This window comes from Mobula hypostoma, chromosome 21 (assembly GCF_963921235.1).
Source record: "Mobula hypostoma chromosome 21, sMobHyp1.1, whole genome shotgun sequence".
Taxonomy (NCBI): domain Eukaryota; kingdom Metazoa; phylum Chordata; class Chondrichthyes; order Myliobatiformes; family Myliobatidae; genus Mobula; species Mobula hypostoma.
This window is the reverse complement of record NC_086117.1, coordinates 2,256,011-2,274,632: the sequence shown is the minus strand read 5'-3', so window position 1 is coordinate 2,274,632 and position 18,622 is coordinate 2,256,011. Positions and strand designations below refer to the sequence as shown.

Genomic DNA, 18,622 nt, shown 5'->3' with positions numbered 1-18,622 from the left:
CTATGTTTCTTGGTTTCTGTGCTACTATCATTGGGCGAGAGCTACAGGGGCTTCAGAGCCACATCACCAAGTTCAACCATCCTGAATCTCCTGAACCTGTGTGGATTACTTCTCTTACGACAACTCTGAACTGATTCCACGGCCTACACACTTGCGTGCAGGAACTCTACAACTCATTTTCTCAGTATTATTATTTCTTTTTGAATTTGCTTCATTTGTCTCCTTTTACACATTAGATTAGATTAGATTCACCTTTATTGTCATTGTGCCGAGTACAGATACAAAGCCAATGAAATGCAATTAGCATCTGACCAGAAGTGCAAAAGAATAGTGTAATTTACAAAATAACTGTGAATAAAAAGTAAGTGCTACAGCACACAAATATAAAAGTACTGAGACAGTACAATATAGTGCAATACTGCTTAGCGCTGTGATGTGAGGTTCAGCAGGGTCACAGCCTCAGGGAAGAAGCTCTTCCTGTGCCTGCTGGTGCGGGAGCGGAGGCTCCTGTAGCGTCTACCGGATGGGAGGAGAGTAAAAAGTCCATGGTTAGGGTGAGATGCATCCTTGATAATGCTTTTCACCCTGCCCAGTCAGCGTTTATGGTAGATGTTCGCAATGATGGGCAACTGGGTGCCGATAATCCACTGGGCAGTTTTCACCACACGCTGGAGTGCTTTGCGGTCTGATACGGGACAATTGCCATACCACACTGAGATGCAGTTAGTGAGTATGCTCTCAATGGTACAGCGATAAAAGTCCATCAGTATACCTGGGACAGAGGTGAGCTTTCTTGATGCTCCGCAGGAAATAAAGGCGCTGTTGCACCTTTTTGATCAGGATGGAGGAGTTCAGGGACCAGGTGAGATCCTCGGAAATGTGGACACCAAGGAATTGATTGTTTGTCATCTGTTTATGCATAAAATGTCATAAATGGCATTGTATTTCTTTAATATATTGTAAATACTAGTCAGAAAATAAATTCCAAGGCTCTATATGGTGGCATACAGGTAACTTAATAATAATTTTACTTTGAATTTGAAATCCTTACATGATGGCTTCCTACATACAGAAAAGCTGATGCCCAACATGACAGTAAACTAATGTAATTAGACTGATAGTTAACAGTCAGCATGAAGCAGACAGGGTTAGATAGATCTAGTGAGGGAGAGAGGGATGGATGACTAGTGAGGGACAGAGGGACAGATGGATAGTGAGGGAGAGGGGGATAGATGGATAGTGAGGGAGAGAGAGATAGATGGATAGTGAGGGAGAGAGAGACGGATGGATAGTGAGGGAGAGAGGGACGGATGGATAGTGAGGGACAGAGGGACGGATGGATAGTGAGGGAGAGAGGGACGGATGGATAGTGAGGGAGAGAGGGACGGATGGATAGTGAGGGAGAGAGAGATGGATGGATAGTGAGGGAGAGAGGGATGGATGGATAGTGAGGGAGAGAGGGATAGATGGATAGTGAGGGAGAGAGGGATAGATGGATAGTGAGGGAGAGAGGGAGAGATGGATAGTGAGAGACAGATGGATAGTGAGGGAGAGAGGAATAGATGGATAGTGAGGAAGAGATGGATAGTGAGGGAGAGAGGGATAGATGGATAGTGAGGGAGAGAGGGACAGATGGATAGTGAGGGACAGAGGGATAGATGGATAGTGAGGGAGAGAGAGATAGATGGATAGTGAGGGAGAGGGGGATAGATGGATAGTGAGGGAGAGATGGATAGTGAGAGAGAGAGGGAGAGATGGATAGTGAGGGTGAGAGGGATAGATGGATAGTGAGGGAGAGAGGGATAGATGGATAGTGAGGGAGAGAGGGATAGATGGATAGTGAGGGAGAGAGAGAGATGGATAGTGAGGGAGAGGGGGATAGATGGATAGTGAGGGAGAGATGGATAGTGAGGGAGAGATGGATAGATGGATAGTGAGGGAGAGAGGGATAGATGGATAGTGAGGGAGAAAGGGATAGATGGATAGTGAGGGAGAGAGGTATTGATGGATAGTGAGGGAGAGAGGGGGAGATGGATAGTGAGGGAGAGAGGGGGAGATGGATAGTGAGGGAGAGAGGGAGAGATGGATAGTGAGGGAGAGAGGTATTGATGGATAGTGAGGGAGAGAGGGGGAGATGGATAGTGAGGGAGAGAGGGAGAGATGGATAGTGAGGGAGAGAGGTATTGATGGATAGTGAGGGAGAGAGGGAGAGATGGATAGTGAGGGAGAGAGGTATTGATGGATAGTGAGGGACAGAGGGATAGATGGATAGTGAGGGTGAGAGGAATAGATGGATAGTGAGGGAGAGAGGGATAGATGGATAGTGAGGGAGAGAGGGATAGATGGATAGTGAGGGACAGAGGGACGGATGGATAGTGAGGGACAGAGGGATAGATGGATAGTGAGGGAGAGAGGTATTGATGGATAGTGAGGGAGAGAGGGAGAGATGGATAGTGAGGGAGAGAGGTATTGATGGATAGTGAGGGAGAGAGGGATAGATGGATAGTGAGGGTGAGAGGAATAGATGGATAGTGAGGGAGAGAGGGATAGATGGATAGTGAGGGAGAGAGGGATAGATGGATAGTGAGGGAGCGAGAGATAGATGGCTCTTGTGAGGGATCGTTAAATGACAAACTACTGAGCTACGACTTCAATGGAAGATGGCCATCAGCTACTTTAAACAGAAAGTGGTGTCTGGCTGTCAGAGGCAGGAAATAACTGATGGTTATAGGGCAATGACTATTCCTGAACTTGGTGGTTTGGGGTCCAAGGTTTCTGTACGTCCTGCCCAATGCTGGCAGTGTGATGGGAGCATAGCCTGTGTGGTGGGTGCCCTTGGTGACGGATGCTGCTTTCCTGTGACAGCATTCCTCGTCAATGTGTATAATGATGGGGAGGGCTTTTCCTGTGTTGTTTCCACCACTTTCTGTACGCTTTTCCATTCCTGGACATTGGTGTTTTCATAACTGGCCATGATTCAGAATATTCTCCACTGTCGATCTACAGAAGTTCAGAAACATAGAAACATAGAAAACCTACAGCACAATACAGGCCCTTCAGCCCACAAAGCTGTGTGGAACATTCCTTACATTAGAACTACCCAGGCTTACACATAGCCCTCTATTTTTCTAAGCTCCATATACCTATCCAGGAGCCTCTTAAAAGACCCTATCGTTTCCACCTCCACCAGTGCTGCCGGTAGCCCATTCCATGCACTCACCACTCTCTGCGTAATAAACTTACCCCTGACATCTCCTCTGTACCTACTTCCAAGTATCTTAAAACTATGCCCTCTCATGCTAGCTATTTCAGCCCTTAGGAAAAGCCTCTGACTATCCACGTGATCAATGCCGCTCATCATTTTATACACATCCATCAGGTCACCTCTCATCCTCTGTCACTCCAAGGAAAAAAGGCAGAGTTCATGCAACCTATTCTCATAAGACATGCTCCCCAATCCAGGCAACATCCTTGTAAATCTCCTCTGCACCTTTTCTATAGTTTCCACATCCTTCCTGTAGTGAGGCGACCAGAATTGAGCACAGTACTCTAAGTGGGATCTGACCTGGGTCCTATATAGCTGCAACATTACCTCTCGGCTCTTAAACTCAATCCCATGGTTGATGAAGCTCAATGAACCATATGCCTTCTTAACCACAGAGTCAGCCCATGGACTTGGACCCCAAGATCCCTCTGATCCTCCACACTGCCAAGAGTCTTACCATTAATGCTATATTCTGCCATCATATTTGACCTACCAAAATGAACCACCTCACACTTACCTGGGTTGAACTCCATCTGTCACTTCTCAGCAGAGTTTTGCAGCCTATCAATGTCCTGCTGTAACCTCTGACAGTCTTCCACACTATCCACAACACCTCCAACCTTTGTGTCAAGCCAGTTCTGGATCCACAAAGCAAGGGCTCCTTGGATCCCATGCCTCCTTACTTTCTCAATAAGCCTTGCATGGGGTACCTTATCAAATGCCTTGCTGAAATTCGTATACTGTACACTACATCTACTGCTCTACCTTCATCAGCGTGTTTAGTCACATCCTCAAAAAATTCAATCAGGCTCGTAAAGGCATGACCTGCCTTTGACAAAGCCATGCTGACTATTCCTAATCATATTATGCCTCTCCAAATGTTCATAAATCCTGCATCTCAGGATTTTCTCCATCAACCTACCGACCGCTGAAGCAAGACTCACTGGTCTATATTTTCCTGGGCTATCTCTACTCCCTTTCTTGAATAACGGAACAACATTCGCAAACCTCTAATCCTCCTGAACATCTCCTGTCCTCATTGATGATGCAAAGATCATTGCCAGAGGCTCAGCAATCTCCTCCCTCACTTCCCACAGTTGCCTGGGGTATATCCCATCCGGTCCCAGTGACTTATCCAACTTGATGCTTTCCAAAAGCTCCAGCACATCCTCTTTGTTAATAGCTTTTCAGTCTGCTGCAAATCATCCCTACAATCACCAAGATCCTTTTCTGTAGTGATACTGAAGCAAAGTACTCATTAAATACCTTTGCTATCTCTTCCAGTTCCATACACACTTTTCCACTGTCACACTTGATTGGTCCTATTCTCTCATGTCTTATCCTCTTGCTCTTGGCATACTTGTAGAATGCCTTGGGGTTTTTCTCAATCCTGTCCGCCAAGACCTTCTCATGGCCCCTTCTAGCTCTCCTAATTTCATTCTTAAGCTCCTTCCTGCTAGCCTTATAATCTTCTAGACCTCTATCATTGCCTAGTTTTTTGAACTTTTCGTAAGCTCTTCTGTTCTTCTTGACTAGATTTACAACAGCCTTTGTACACCATGGTTCCTTTACCCTTCCATCCTTTCCCTGTCTCATTGGAACGTACTTTTGCAGTACCCCACACAAATATCCCCTGAACATTTGCCACATCTCTTCCGTACGTTTCCCTGAGAACATCTGTTTCCAATTTATGCTTCCAAGTTCCTGCCTGATAGCCTCATATTTCTACTTAGTTTGTCAAAGTTTTAGGTGACATGCTGAACATGCTAGGCAAACTTCTAAGAAACTGGGTGTGCTGTGCCTTTTTTGTGATGGCACTCGCAGGACAGATCCTACTATGTGATATTGCCAAGAAATTTAAAGTTACTGACCTTCTCCACCTCCAGTCCCTGAAGACCTGGGTACCCTAAGGTGACTCAAAGGCTTGGGGTGAAGCACTGGTCTTCGTCAAGAAACAGCGAGTTAGAAGAGGTGTGAGAGGAGAGGTGTTGAGTAGGTTATAACGTAGTGGGAGATAGGTAGCTAGGGAAGACACCCAAACTTCTCCTCTTCCTTGTCAAGGAAATATACTCTTTGAACTCATTTGATTGAAGATTGTTTATTGTGATGCTTCAGTATACAAGTAGAGTATAAAGGAAAATGAAATGATTGCTGGTCAGGATCCAATGCAGCATAAAAAATAAGCAGAACACAATAAATACAAAAGCAATCCTATAAAACCCAATGTACAAGTAATTGTAAAAAACATCTCCACCTTGCTGACAATCAACACTGGCACACCTGAAGGACATGTGCTTAGCCCACTTCTCTACTCTTTCTACACCCACGATTGTGTGGCCATGCCCAGCTCAAATGCTACCTGTAAATTTGCTGACAACACAACTATTGTTAGCAGAATGTCAGATGGTAACAAGGTGTTCAGGAGCAAGCTAGATCATCTGCCTGAGTGGTGTCTCAACAACAACTTTACAGTCAACGTCAGTAAGACCAAGGACTTGATTATGGAGTTCAGGAAGTGGAAACTGAGGGAAACACATCAGTCCTCATCGAGGGATCAAAAGAGGAAAGGGTGAACAGCTTCAAATTCCTGGGTGTCAAAGTCTCTGAAAATCTATTCTGGGCCCAACATATTATTGACACGATTACAAGCAAGGCGCAATAGCAGATATATTTCATTAGGAGTTTGAGAAGATTTGGTTTATCAGCAAAGACACTCGCAAATTTCTGCAGATATTCCATGAAGAGCCTTCTAACTGGTTCCATCCCTCTCAGGGATGGAGGGACAACTGCATTGGAAGATTGGACAAGATTGGAAAAAGCTGAAAATTAAGCTTGCTCCATCATGGGCACTATCCTCAACAGCACTGAGGACATCTTCAAAGGCAGTGCCTCAAAAAGGTGACATCCAAGGACCCCGTCACCCAGGGCATGCCTCTTCCCATTGCTACAGGAGCCTGAAGTCACACATCCAACATTTCAGGAAGAATATATATACATTTTATATTGTAATGTATCATTTTTGTTATCGCATATTGCACTGTACTGATGCAGCAAGACCACACATTTCACAACATACATCAGTGATATTAAACCTGATTCTGATTCTGACATTTGATTGTGGCTCATTTGAGTTCAGCAGCCAGCCACAGCCGTATCTGTTGAGACAACATCAGCAGGCAGCTCATTCAGCAGCACACCCAAAAATGAGAATCTCTTTAATCCCTGCAGGCACCTCCTCCACAGTGAATTATATTTATCTATTACTTAGTAGCAGGCTTTCCGGCCCAACAAGCCCACACTGCCTGATTACACCCATGTGACCAATTAACCTACTAACCTGTACATCTTCGGGAAGGAAACTGGAGAACCCAGAGGAAACCCATGCAGTCACAGGGAAAATGTACAAATTCCTTCCAGGCAGTGGTGGGAATTGTACCCGGGTCGGTGGGGCTATAAATCGTTACACTAACCGCTACGCCACTGTACCACCCAGTGCTAAAATGCCCTGTCGCCCTGCTGCTAAATTGACAGTGTTAAAATCATAGACAGACGAAAGTGTATTGGAAGATGGGAGGCATTGGGGTGGTGCTCTGCATGAACTACTTTGGTACTAACTTGTCTGACTACAGTCATCTGTATCAATCTGCAATTCCCATTGTGCTAAACCTAGTTACCTGCTTCATCTAATGCTTTCTCTGTGGCGAAGTACGTGAAGCAACTGTTGAAAGCCACCTCCTGGGACTGAGGACTCATCAGCTGAGCCTCAGAGTGGGACTGCTCCGGATTACCCCAGCTCCCTCACAGAACAGGCAGCCTGGCTTCTTGCCATCAATGTGAGTTGGTGGGGCTACTGACAGTGTCCACAGTTAGCAACATCCCAGGTCTAGTACCCTTGTTCCTAAATCAGCACACTCTCAAGTATTACATGTATTCTGCAGAAATTCTGCAATTCTAGGGATTGTATAAACTCTATTTCTAGTTTCTATAATTACTGAGGGAAAAATATTTTACACCTATGACAGTTCTATGCATTGTTGTTTAATATCACCACCTTCAATGCATCTTGTTCAAATATTGCAGCAGAAATTATACTGAGCTAGAACATTAACATACATACCTAAAAATATCAGGATTTAAACTCGTTAAGAGATGTGTTATTTAGGCAGTATCAGTTTATGGATGTACAATCAAAAAATATAAGCTATCTTATGTATTTACTGTATATGTATTTATTGTGTCATTTTTATTAGTGTGTTCTTTATCCTATTGTGGCTTTTTAGTGCATCGGATCTGGAGTAACAATTATTTTGTTCTCCTTTACACTCGTACACTGGAAATGGCATTAAACTATATTGAATCTTAAACCAATTTATTTCTATGTTGTCAGTTATACATCTGTACAATGTATTTTACTAAATGGTGAAACGAGCCACAAAAAATACCAAACTCAGTCACTTAGTTTTGAAGTACTGGACAAACTTTCTTAACATCTCTTAAGAAAATGTGCATTTAATAAAAGGTTGATAAATGGTCTACCTGTTGCCCAATTGCCTGGAGCATTGCTGAATTCCTCTTTCTCTGGGCAGAGAAGTCTTCCACGTTGTGGCTGCTGCTTTTCTACAACAACTACCTCAGTCTGCAGAGCGGTCCACGTTTACAGACCTGTTCTTTTCAAAGATCTGAACACCCCTAGCATGTTGTATGAAATGCTGCACAAGTTCAATGAATTACTGGACACCGAGCATATTTCCCAAAGCTATGTGCTCCTGGTTTAAAAGTTGCAGAGAGAAATGTGATTTACTTGGCAAAGTCACCCATGGGAACCCAGATTTAGAAGAATCGCAGGAAACAACCTTTCGCCTCCCAAGCCTCTGGCTCTGTCGTATGGCTCGGAATGATAAGCCAGAAAGCTTCCTGGCAGTTTCACTTAGCTACAACTAACTAACATTTATGTCACGTTGGGTTCTATGAAGTGCTCAGAATTCCCTTGGTTCCCCCTAATCTCTACTCTCTGTCCCTTCTTGCATCTTTACATATTGAAGATGAAACTCGAAGTTGTATCCTGCATGCATACTTTGATAATAAATGTACTTTGATCTTTGATCAGAAATGTTTAATATATTATTCCTAATAACCAAGGGCAAAATCATTCCCTGATTAGTGGTGACATTGTAACTAGGATTACACAAGTATCAGTTCAGGCAGCAATATCACTAATATTTATCAGATTTAGCACAATAGTAGATTAAAAGGGCAATTACGTTGAAGAAACACAAGAGATTCTACAGATTCTGGAAATCCAAAGCAACAGACACAAAATTCTGGAGGAACTCAGCAGGTCAGGGAACTTCTATGGAGAGGAATAAACAGTTGAGACCCTTCATCAGAATTTCATAAGCGTTTCTAAATTGAAGAATCCCCTTTTACATTTGAAAGATTTCAAACTCTAAAATAAAGATATTCAGTTGCATTTCCTGGTTGTCCGTGGCTCGGTCTTGTTTTGTGAATGATTAACACGATTAAGGCTCAGACAAGGAAAAGCTAAAAGCACAAAGTGCTTGGTGGGAAGGGATGCTGACGATATTAGTCGAAACAATAATTGGAATGATTAATACCGTAAAATTCCCTCTGAGAATATTATAAAATCTCAAAACACAGAGTGTTGCAAAAGAGAATTTGATCTTTAAGTAGGGCCCAGTGTAAACACTGTTAAATCGAGCTTCCTATTTCAACTAGACTGTTTAATTTATTATTTCCCATCTTTGTCTTACACATAAATCATAAGCAAAACATTTCTTTTTGCATGACAATCATTAATGAAAAAGAAACACAAGGAATCCTTCATAAAATGGACTATACTCTATTAGAATGGTACAGCACTTCCCCAACTCCAGTGTGAATACAAGCACTTCAAATTTAAAAATGGGAAATATTTAAAAATTCTTCTTTTAAGATAAATCTTTACAAAAGTATTGCAGAAACATTAGATGTGACAGTACAGAATACACCATTACTGGTCCATCCGACCACCGTTCCCTCAGCACAAGACTTGAATCAGGCAGTGAGGTTGGTTAGAAATCTGGAAAATGGCTGACTGATTGCATTACGGCCCGGGATGGAAAACCAATGCCCAAGAACAGAAAAATGTACAGGAAGTGCTGAATACAGCCTAGTCCATCACAGGCAAGGCCCTACCCACCTTTCAGCACATTTACAAGGAGGCGTTGTCACAACAAAGCAGCATCCACATCATCTAGGCCATGCTCACTTCTCACTGCTACCAGCGGGAAGGAGGTCTCATACCACTAGGTTCAGGAACATTTAATACCCTACAGTTGTCAGGCTCCTGAACCAGAGTGGATAACTTCACTCAATGTTTCAGGAACAACTTCTTCCCCTGTATTGTCAGATTTCTGAATGGAAAGAGAACCCTCTGCCTTCTTCTGGGCGGTGTCTTTACAAGATGGGTGACCCAGCCATTATCAGTACTCCTCAGAGATTGTCTGCCTGGAGTCAGTGGTCGCAAAACTACGACTTTTGGTAGGCACCAGCTGCTCATACAACCATCCACCACCTCCTCCCATGGCTTCACGTGACCTTGTTTGGGGAGCTAAGTAAGGGTGATCTGTGGGCTAGCAGAGCAAAAGAGCACCTTACACCTCCTTTAGCAGTGATGCATCTCCACCTGCCACCCGATAATAATGATGATGACCTAATTAGTATTATAATTGATAGTATATTTATGTATTGCACTGCACTGTTGCTACAAAACAACACCTGTCATGGCATATGTCGGTGATAGTAAACCTGATTCTGATTCAGAGTCTGATTCTACAAGTCCATGATGACCACCATCTACATTCAAGCTAAAATCGTATTTTCCAGCAGGGAAACTTCTTCACTCAGAGGATAGTGAGAGTGTGGAATGAGCTGCTAGAGGAAGCAGGTTCAATTTCAATATTTAAGAGAAATTTTGGATAGGTACATGGATGGGAGGGTATTAAGGGTGATGGTCCAGGTGTAGGTCAATGGGACTATGGACTAGATGGGCCAAAAGGCTTGTTGCAGTACTGTAGATCTCTATGACACTTACCCATATCCACTTGTAATCCATGTAAGGTATCTAATGTACCTGCCTCAACTACTTCCTCTTTCAGCTAGGTCCAAATGTCCGCCACCCACTGTGAAAAAATGTTGCTCCTGACTTAACTCAAAGTTAAAAACTTACTGGACAAATATTAACCGCCATGGATTTATATGTCAACATTTCTAATCCATGAAATATTTACCAAGGCATTTAATCAAAATAAGAATATAAATCTGCACAAAAACCTTCAAAATTGTAAGAAGTACTGATTTGTTTAATAAATGCCAAACCACAAGTGACATAACTTTCACCAACACCTCAGGCAGAGATACAAGCATACCTTCAATTGGAGCATATCTTCAATGCCTCTATTCTCATTTTCTCCAATGTAATTTTTCAAAGCAGGACCTGAAACAGACAAATAACCCTTGTCATTCTTAAATGATTGTCCTATAGTTCCAAAATAAATCTTCTCAGCTTCATTTTGTTCACATATCTATGTGAATATCGTCCCAGTGACATTATGTTTTAATCATCAGCATTCAAATCTGTCATAACTTACAAACAGTCATTATATTGAACATTAAGTCCAGGATCAAAACAAAAACAATTATTTCCATTGAAAGTATACTTATCTCAGAAATATCCAATTGTAAAGTATGGAGGAGTTATTTGAATGGAATAGAATACACAAGTACACCCAGTGGCCACTTAATTAGGTACACCTGCACACCTGCTCATTAACGCAAATATATAGTCAGCTAATCATGGGGCAGCAACTCAATGCATTAAAGCATACAGACATGGTCAAAGGGTTCAGTTGTTGTTCAGACCAAACATCAGGATGGGGAAGAAATGTGATCTAAGTGACTTTGACTGTGGAATGACTTTTAGTGCCAGATGGAATGGTTTGAGTATCTCATAAACTGCAGATCTCCTGGGGTTTTCATGCACAACAATTCTAGAGCTTACTGAGAATGGTATGAAAAGCAAACATCATCTAGTGAGCAACACTTTTGTAAGCAAAACACTTTGTGTTAATGAGAGAGGTCAGAGGGGAATGGACAGACTGGTTCAAGCCAACAAGAAGACGACAGAACGTGGTGTGCAGAACAGCATCTCTGAATGCACAACATGTTGAACCTTGAAGTGGATAGTCTATAGCAGCAGAGGGTCATGAATGTACAGTTGGAAGAAAAAGTTTGTGAACCCTTTGCAGTTATCTGGTTTTCTGCATTAATTACTCATAAAATGTGGACTGATCTTCATCTAAGTCACAATAATAGACTAACACAATCTGCCTAAGCTAACAACACACAAACAATTGTATTTTTCATGTCTTTATTAAACACATTGTTTAATCATTCACAGTCCTGGTTGGAAAAAGTACGTGAACACTTGTGTTTAATAACTGATAGAACCTCCTTTAGCAGCAATAACATTAACCAAATGTTTCCTGTAGCTTCTGATCAGACCTGTACAACAGTAAGGAGGAATTTTAGACCATTCTTCCAAACAAAACTGTTTTACTTCATCAATATTTCTGGGATACCTTGCATGAACAGCCTTCTTCAGGTCATGCTACATCATCTCAATTGGGTTAAGTTCTGGACTCTGACTTGGCCATTCCAAAACACAATTTTTCTTCTTTTTAAACCATTCTGTTATTGGTTTACTCTCGTGCTTTGGATCATTATCTTGTTGCATCATCCAACTTCTATTAAGCTTCAGGTGATCGACTGCTACTGTGAGAATCTCCCGTAAAATATCTTGATACAATTTTGAATTCATTGTTCCCTCTTCAACTGCAAGTTTTCTAAGCCCTGAGGCAGCAAAGCAGCCCCAAACCATGATGCTCCTTCCACCGTGCTTCACGGTTGGGACGAGGTTTTGTTGTAGGTGTGCAGTGCCCTTTTTCCTCCAAACATTGTGGTGTGCAATTCTGCCAAAAAGTTCAACTTGTGTCTCATCTGTCCACAGAACATTGTCCCAAAAGCATTGTGAAACATCCATGTGGTCTTTTGCAAACTCGAGACATGCAGCAATGTTTTTTTTTGAGAGCAGTGGTTTCCTCCGTGGTGTCCTTCCATGAACACTATTCTCGTTACTGTTTTTCTTACAGTGGACACATGAACAGGCACTTTAGCAAGGTGTAGAGATCTCTCTGCAGTCCTTTGCTGTTACACTTGGGTTCATTGCAAGGTACCCACTACTAGGGAGAGTAGCACAGTTCTGAATTTCCTCCATTTGTAGACAATTTCTCTTCTGTGGACTGATGAACATTCAGGTCTTTAGAAATGCTTCTGTAGCCTTTTCCAGCTTCATGCATCTCTACAATTCTTCTAAGGTTCTTTGAAAGTTGTTTTGATCAAGGCGTGGTACACATAAACAGATTATTCTTGAGAAAAGCAAACTCTGTCAGCAACCTGACTTTGTGTGTCTTTTCAATAGGGCAGGCCACCTCTACGACCCACCCCCTCAATTCAACTCAACGATCAGAACACCTGACTCCAAATAGCTTTTGTCAAAGGCATTACCCCAAAGGTTCATATACTTTTTTGAACCTAGACACTGATTGTTTAAATGGTGTGCTCAGTATTGACGAGAAGAAGTACAATTTTGTGTTATTAGTTTAGGCAGGTTGTTTTTGTCTATTATTGTCTATTATTCATCTCACATGAAGATCAGACCACATTTTATGAGTAATTAATGCAGAAAACCAGGTAAATACGAAGGGTTCACAGTCTTTTTCTTGCAATTGTACACTCAGTGGCCATTTCATTAGCTACAGGATGTACATAATAAAGTGGCCATTGATTGTCCATGGCTCCTCCAAAGTAGTAAATTGAAATAATTAAAGCAGAATGCTAACTACTTAATACCAATGCAAAGGGATTCTGAAGATATACACTAAGAATGTGGAACATGGAACTAGAGTTAATGTACTGGCACAAGTACATAGAGTTAACGAAGAGCTGAGGTACTGACAGATACAAAGTTAATGAAGAGTTAATGTTCTGATATAGACACATAGTTAACGAAGAGTTAATTTACTGACAGATATATAGAGTTAACAAAGAGTTAACTGACCTAGGTTGTGAGGTTGAGACGGTGTACAAACAAAAAAACAGATGGAATGCAGGGTAGGAACTGTGGAATTATTCACTTTGGCAGTAGGAATAATTCAACTCAATATTCCAATTCAAGATTGTTTAATATCATTTCTTGTACACAAGAGTTACAGAGAGCAAAATAATTGTTACTTGTGATCTGATGCAGCACAAAAAAAACGCAGAATGAGATAAGGATGGGTTAGTAACTTTGCTGATGACACAAAGGTTGGAGGTGTTGTGGATAGTGTGGAGGGCTGTCAGAGGTTACAACAGGAAATTGATAGGATGTAAAACTGGGCTGAGAAGTGGCAGATGGAGTTCAACCCAGATAAGTGTGAAGTGATTCATTTTGGTAGGTCAAATATGGCAGAATATAGTATTTATGACAAGATTCTTGGCAGTTTAGAGGATCAGAGGGATCTTGGGGTCCGAGTCCAAGCTGCTGCACAGGATGACTCTGTGCATTGGCCTTCATCAATCGTCAGATTAAGTTTAAGAGCCAAGAGGTAATGTTGCGGCTATATAGGACCCTGGTCAGACCCCACTTAGAGTACCGTGCTCAATTCTGGTTGCCTCACTGCAGGAAGGACGTGGAAACCATAGAAAGGGTGCAGAGGAGATTTACAAGGATGTTGCCTGGATTGGGGAGCATGCCTTATGAGAATAGGTTGAGTAAACTCGGCCTTTTCTCCTTGGAGCGACAGAGGATGACAGGTGACCTGATAGAGGTGTACAAGATAATGAGAGGCATTGATCGTGTGGCTAGTCAGAGGCTTTCCCCCAGGGCTGAAATGGCTGGCACGATAGGGCATAGTTTTAAGGTGCTTGGAAGTAGCTACAGAGGAGATGTCAGGGTAAATTTTTTATGCAGAGGGTGGTGAGTGCGTGGAATGGGCTGCCAGCGATGGTGGTGGAGGTGGATATGATAGGGTCTTTTAAGAGACTCCTGGATAGGTACATGGAGCTTAGAAAAATAGAGGGCTATGGGTAAGCCTAGGTAATTCTAAGGTAGGGACATGTTCGGCACAGCTTTGTGGGCCGAAGGGCCTGTATTGTGCTGTAGGTTTCCTATGTTTCTATGTTTCTAATAATAATAAAAAACATAATAAATATAAATACATAAGATAGCTCATGTGCATAGATTGACTGTATGTCCGTAAAGTGATACTAGGTACAGGAGTGTCTGTACATAAGGTGACTGATAGGAAATGATAAGTTAGTGGTGATTGGGGGTGTGGAAGGGTGGGTTGGTGGGCGGAGGTGTTGATCAGCCTTACTGCTTGGGGAAAGTAACTGTTTTTGAGTCTGGTGGTCCTGGTGTGGATGCTACGTAGCCTCCTCCCTGATGGGAGTGGGACAAACAGTCCATGAGCAGGGTGGGTGGGATCCTTCACGATGGTACTGGCTCGTTTCTTGCACCTTTTGGTTTATATATTCTTGATAGTGTGTAGGCTGCTGCCAGTGATGCGTTGTGCAGTTTTGACCTTCCTGTCTACAGCGGTTCAGTTTTCCTACCAGACAGTGATGCAGCTTGTCAGCGTGCTCTCTACTCTACACCCGTAGAATGACGTGAGTATGGATGTGCAAAGTCCGGCCCTCTTCAGCCTCCTCAGAAAAGGAAAGGCAATTGGGATGTTGACTCATTTCTAAATGGGGGAGAATTCAGAAGTTGGAGGTGTAAACGGGCTTGGGAGTCACAATGCGGGATCCCCTCAAGATTAACTTGCAGGTTGAGTCAACAGAAAAGACATCAGAGTCAGCGTGAACCAGTATCCATACCTTGGATGTGTTTAAGACGACGTGCAGCTACTTTCAAGTGCTTTGTCCTTCCTAGGTCTTCTCCAAGCAGATAGTACCAACCATTGATCTCCTGAAACAAGCCCAAAGTGTAACACTTTATTCTACATTCTGTACTTGCTTTTCCTTGTTCTACCTCAATGCACTGTGACATGAAGTGATCTATATGGATGGCAGCAAAACTATTTCACTCTTTCGATAGCTGTGGCATTAATTAATTAATTGATTGATTGGCATACATGAGTGAAAAATTCAGATCTTATTCTAGAAGAGGTGTACGGTCAAAGTGACAACAGTTAAAACTGAGGTCTATCCTTGCCAATTTCTTTATGAACTGCCACCGCTTGTCTGGCAACATTAGCTGTAGGGGGTTAATTGAATGATAATCACAAAACATTCTGCATTTGCTGGAAACCCAGAGTAAATCACACAAAATGCTGGAAGAACTCAGCAGGTCAGGCAGCATCTATTGAGGGAAATAAACAGTCAAAGTTTTTGGGACGAGACCCTTCATCAGGACAGATTATATCATAATAGAATATTAATTTTTACGCATTAGGGAAATGGATAATTCCTCAGTCCTGAAGAAAGGTCTCAGCCCAAAACATCGACTGCTTATACATTTCCATAGATGCTGTCTGAGCTACTGAGACCTTCCAGCATTTTGTGATATGGCTCTGGATTCGCAGCGTCTGCAGAATCTCTGTGAATAATGCCCATACTTCCTGACTATAGTGTGACAGTCAGTAAAGGGAAACCATGCATTTCCAAATGTGATAAATTCTACAAGGTGGCATACCATAGGATGCCCAGTGGCCCATGCCAGTCACTGAGAAATTAAATTTAATTATACAGATCAATTACTCTCAGCACTGGCACTGCATGTTGTCATTGACTTGAGATGATGGTTTACTTTGTTTGTTTGATCAGAGCTCTGTAATTGTTTCATTATTTACATTCACTGATAACTATCAACGTTATCCTGAAACTTGTATTCCCTCTCAGACTCCCATGCTTTGCTCTCCAACACCACACTCAATGTGCCAGTTTTGTTTTGGATAACTGCAAAGAAATGGGAATTTCCCTGAAGGAGGCAATTTCTCAGAACAGTCACAGAGACTTTTTTGTTCGTGTTTGGTAAGGAGTTCTTCAAAATTAATTCCTCATCTGAAGTGTTTTTTTACCTGACACAGCTAGTGTGGACAGTGAAAGAGCAAAGTTCTGGAGGAACTCAGCAGGTCAGGCAGCATCTACAAAGGAGAATACACAGTCGATGTTTCGGGCCGAGACACTGTGTCAAGACTGAAGAGGCAGGTGGGGAGAGGAGAAAGAGTACTTACGAGCTGTCAGGTAATAGGTGAGGGGGAAGGTGAGTGGCTGTGGCAGGGCTGATGAAGGAAGAAGCTGGGAGATGATAGGTGGAAAAGATGAAGGGCTGAAAAACAAGGAATCTGATAGGAGAGGAGTGTGACCATGGGAGAAAGGGAATGAGGAAGGGAACCAGAAGGAGGTGATGGGTAGGTGAGAAGACAAAGGGTGAGAGACTTTAACCTCCAGGTTGAGTCAGTAGTGAAGAAGGCGAATGCAATGTTGGCATTCATTTCTAGAGGAATAGAGTATAGGAGCAGGGATGTGATGTTGAGGCTCTATAAGGCGTTGGTGAGACCTCACTTGGAGTACTGTGGGCAGTTTTGGTCTCCTTATTTAAGAAAGGATGTGCTGACGTTGGAGAGGGTACAGAGAAGATTCACTAGAATGATTCCAGGAATGAGAGGGCTAACATATGAGGAATGTTTGTCCGCTCTTGGACTGTATTCCTTGGAGTTTAGAAGAATGAGGGGGGACCTCATAGAAACAGTTCGAATGTTGAAAGGCATGGACAGAGTGGATGTGGCAAAGTTGTTTCCCATGATGGGGGAGTCTAGTATGAGAGGGCATGACTTAAGGATTGAGGGGCGCCCATTCAGAACAGAAATGCGAAGAAATTTTTTTAGTCAGAGGGTGGTGAATCTATGGAATTTGTTGCCATGGGCGGCAGTGGAGGTCAAGTCATTGGGTGTATTTAAGGCAGAGATTGATAGGTATCTGAGTAGCCAGGGCATCAAAGGTTATGGTGAGAAGGCGGGGGAGTGGGACTAAATGGGAGAATGGATCAGCTCATGATAAAATGGCGGAACAGACTCGATGGGCCGAATGGCCTACTTCTGCTCCTTTGTCTTATGGTCTTATGGTCTTATGGGTGCCAGAATGGGGAATGGAAAAAGAGAGAATGAGGAAAGAGAAGGGAGAAATTACTGGAAGTTAGAGGAATTAGATGCATTTGTGTGGGTGAATTGTTTCAATTGAATAGTTTATATTGGACCCAGGAGCCTATGTAAAATGGCTTTGTAAGATAGTAGTACATTCAGTTGCAATGGCCTCTCTGGGTCCAAGCAAAGGTGTAATTATTCATCCCTTATGTCTTTCATGATCACAAGCCACTGCTGGATGTTAACATCAAGTACTGCAGGCCTACCTCATCAGTGAGTTACTTGTGACATGCCTTGTTGCCGTCTGCTATGGCCACCCAAAGAGGAATTCATTGGAGACGATGCACAGTGCAAATAATTGCCTTAGACATTTTTCTTGTGTTCCCAAGACAGTGTTGGATGTTGGTAATGTAGAATATTCAGAAAGTGTAAGTCAACGGAACTCAAACCAATCCTTATAGAGGGATCAGAAGTGGAGAGAATGACCAATTTCAAGTTCCTGTATGTCAACAGCTCTGAGGACATAACCTGGACACAACATGTTGATGCAGCTGTAAAGAAGGCCAGACTGCAGCTATATTTCATTCGTAGGTTTTTGGAGGTTTGCTTGTCAACTAAAACACTCAAAAACTTCTACAAATGTACCATGGAGAGCATTATAATTGGCTGCACCACTGTCTGATGTGGGGGTGGGGAGGGGTGGGGGGGGTGACTACCGCACAGGATCGAAGTAATTTGCAGGAACTTGTAAAACCAGTCACATCCACCATGGGTACTAGCCTCCGTAGTATCCAGGACATCTTCAAGGAGCGGTGGCTTAGGAAGGCAGCGTCCATCGTTCAGGACCCAAACCCCCACCCAGGGCATGCCCTCTTCTCACTGTTACCATCAGGAAGGAGGTACAGGAGCCTGAAGGCACACACTCGGCGATTCAGGAACAGCTTCTTCCCCTCTGCCATCCGATTTCTGAATGGACATTGAACCCATGAACACTACCTCACTACGTTTTTATTTCTGTTTTGTTTGCACTGCTTATTTTAACTAAACTGCTTAATAGACATATATAAACTTAACGTAACTCAGCTGTTTTCTATACTTATTATGTGTTTCA

General features: G+C 42.7%; 1 protein-coding gene across 7 annotated transcripts in view; it reads right to left on the bottom strand.

Moving 5' to 3' along the window:
- Positions 1–18,622, bottom strand: part of rgs3a (regulator of G protein signaling 3a) — a 283,964-nt gene that overhangs the window by 206,238 nt on the left and 59,104 nt on the right. For 6 of the 7 annotated variants that reach the window (XM_063073265.1, XM_063073271.1, XM_063073270.1 and 3 more), the window contains 2 exons: positions 15,245–15,335; positions 10,693–10,760 (listed from right to left, as the gene is read on the bottom strand). In XM_063073265.1, the coding sequence (XP_062929335.1) occupies positions 10,693–10,760; positions 15,245–15,335 (159 nt within the window). Of the gene's footprint in view, positions 1–7,801; positions 7,966–10,692; positions 10,761–15,244; positions 15,336–18,622 lie in introns of those variants that run through there. The other variant, XM_063073272.1, reaches the window with a different exon arrangement.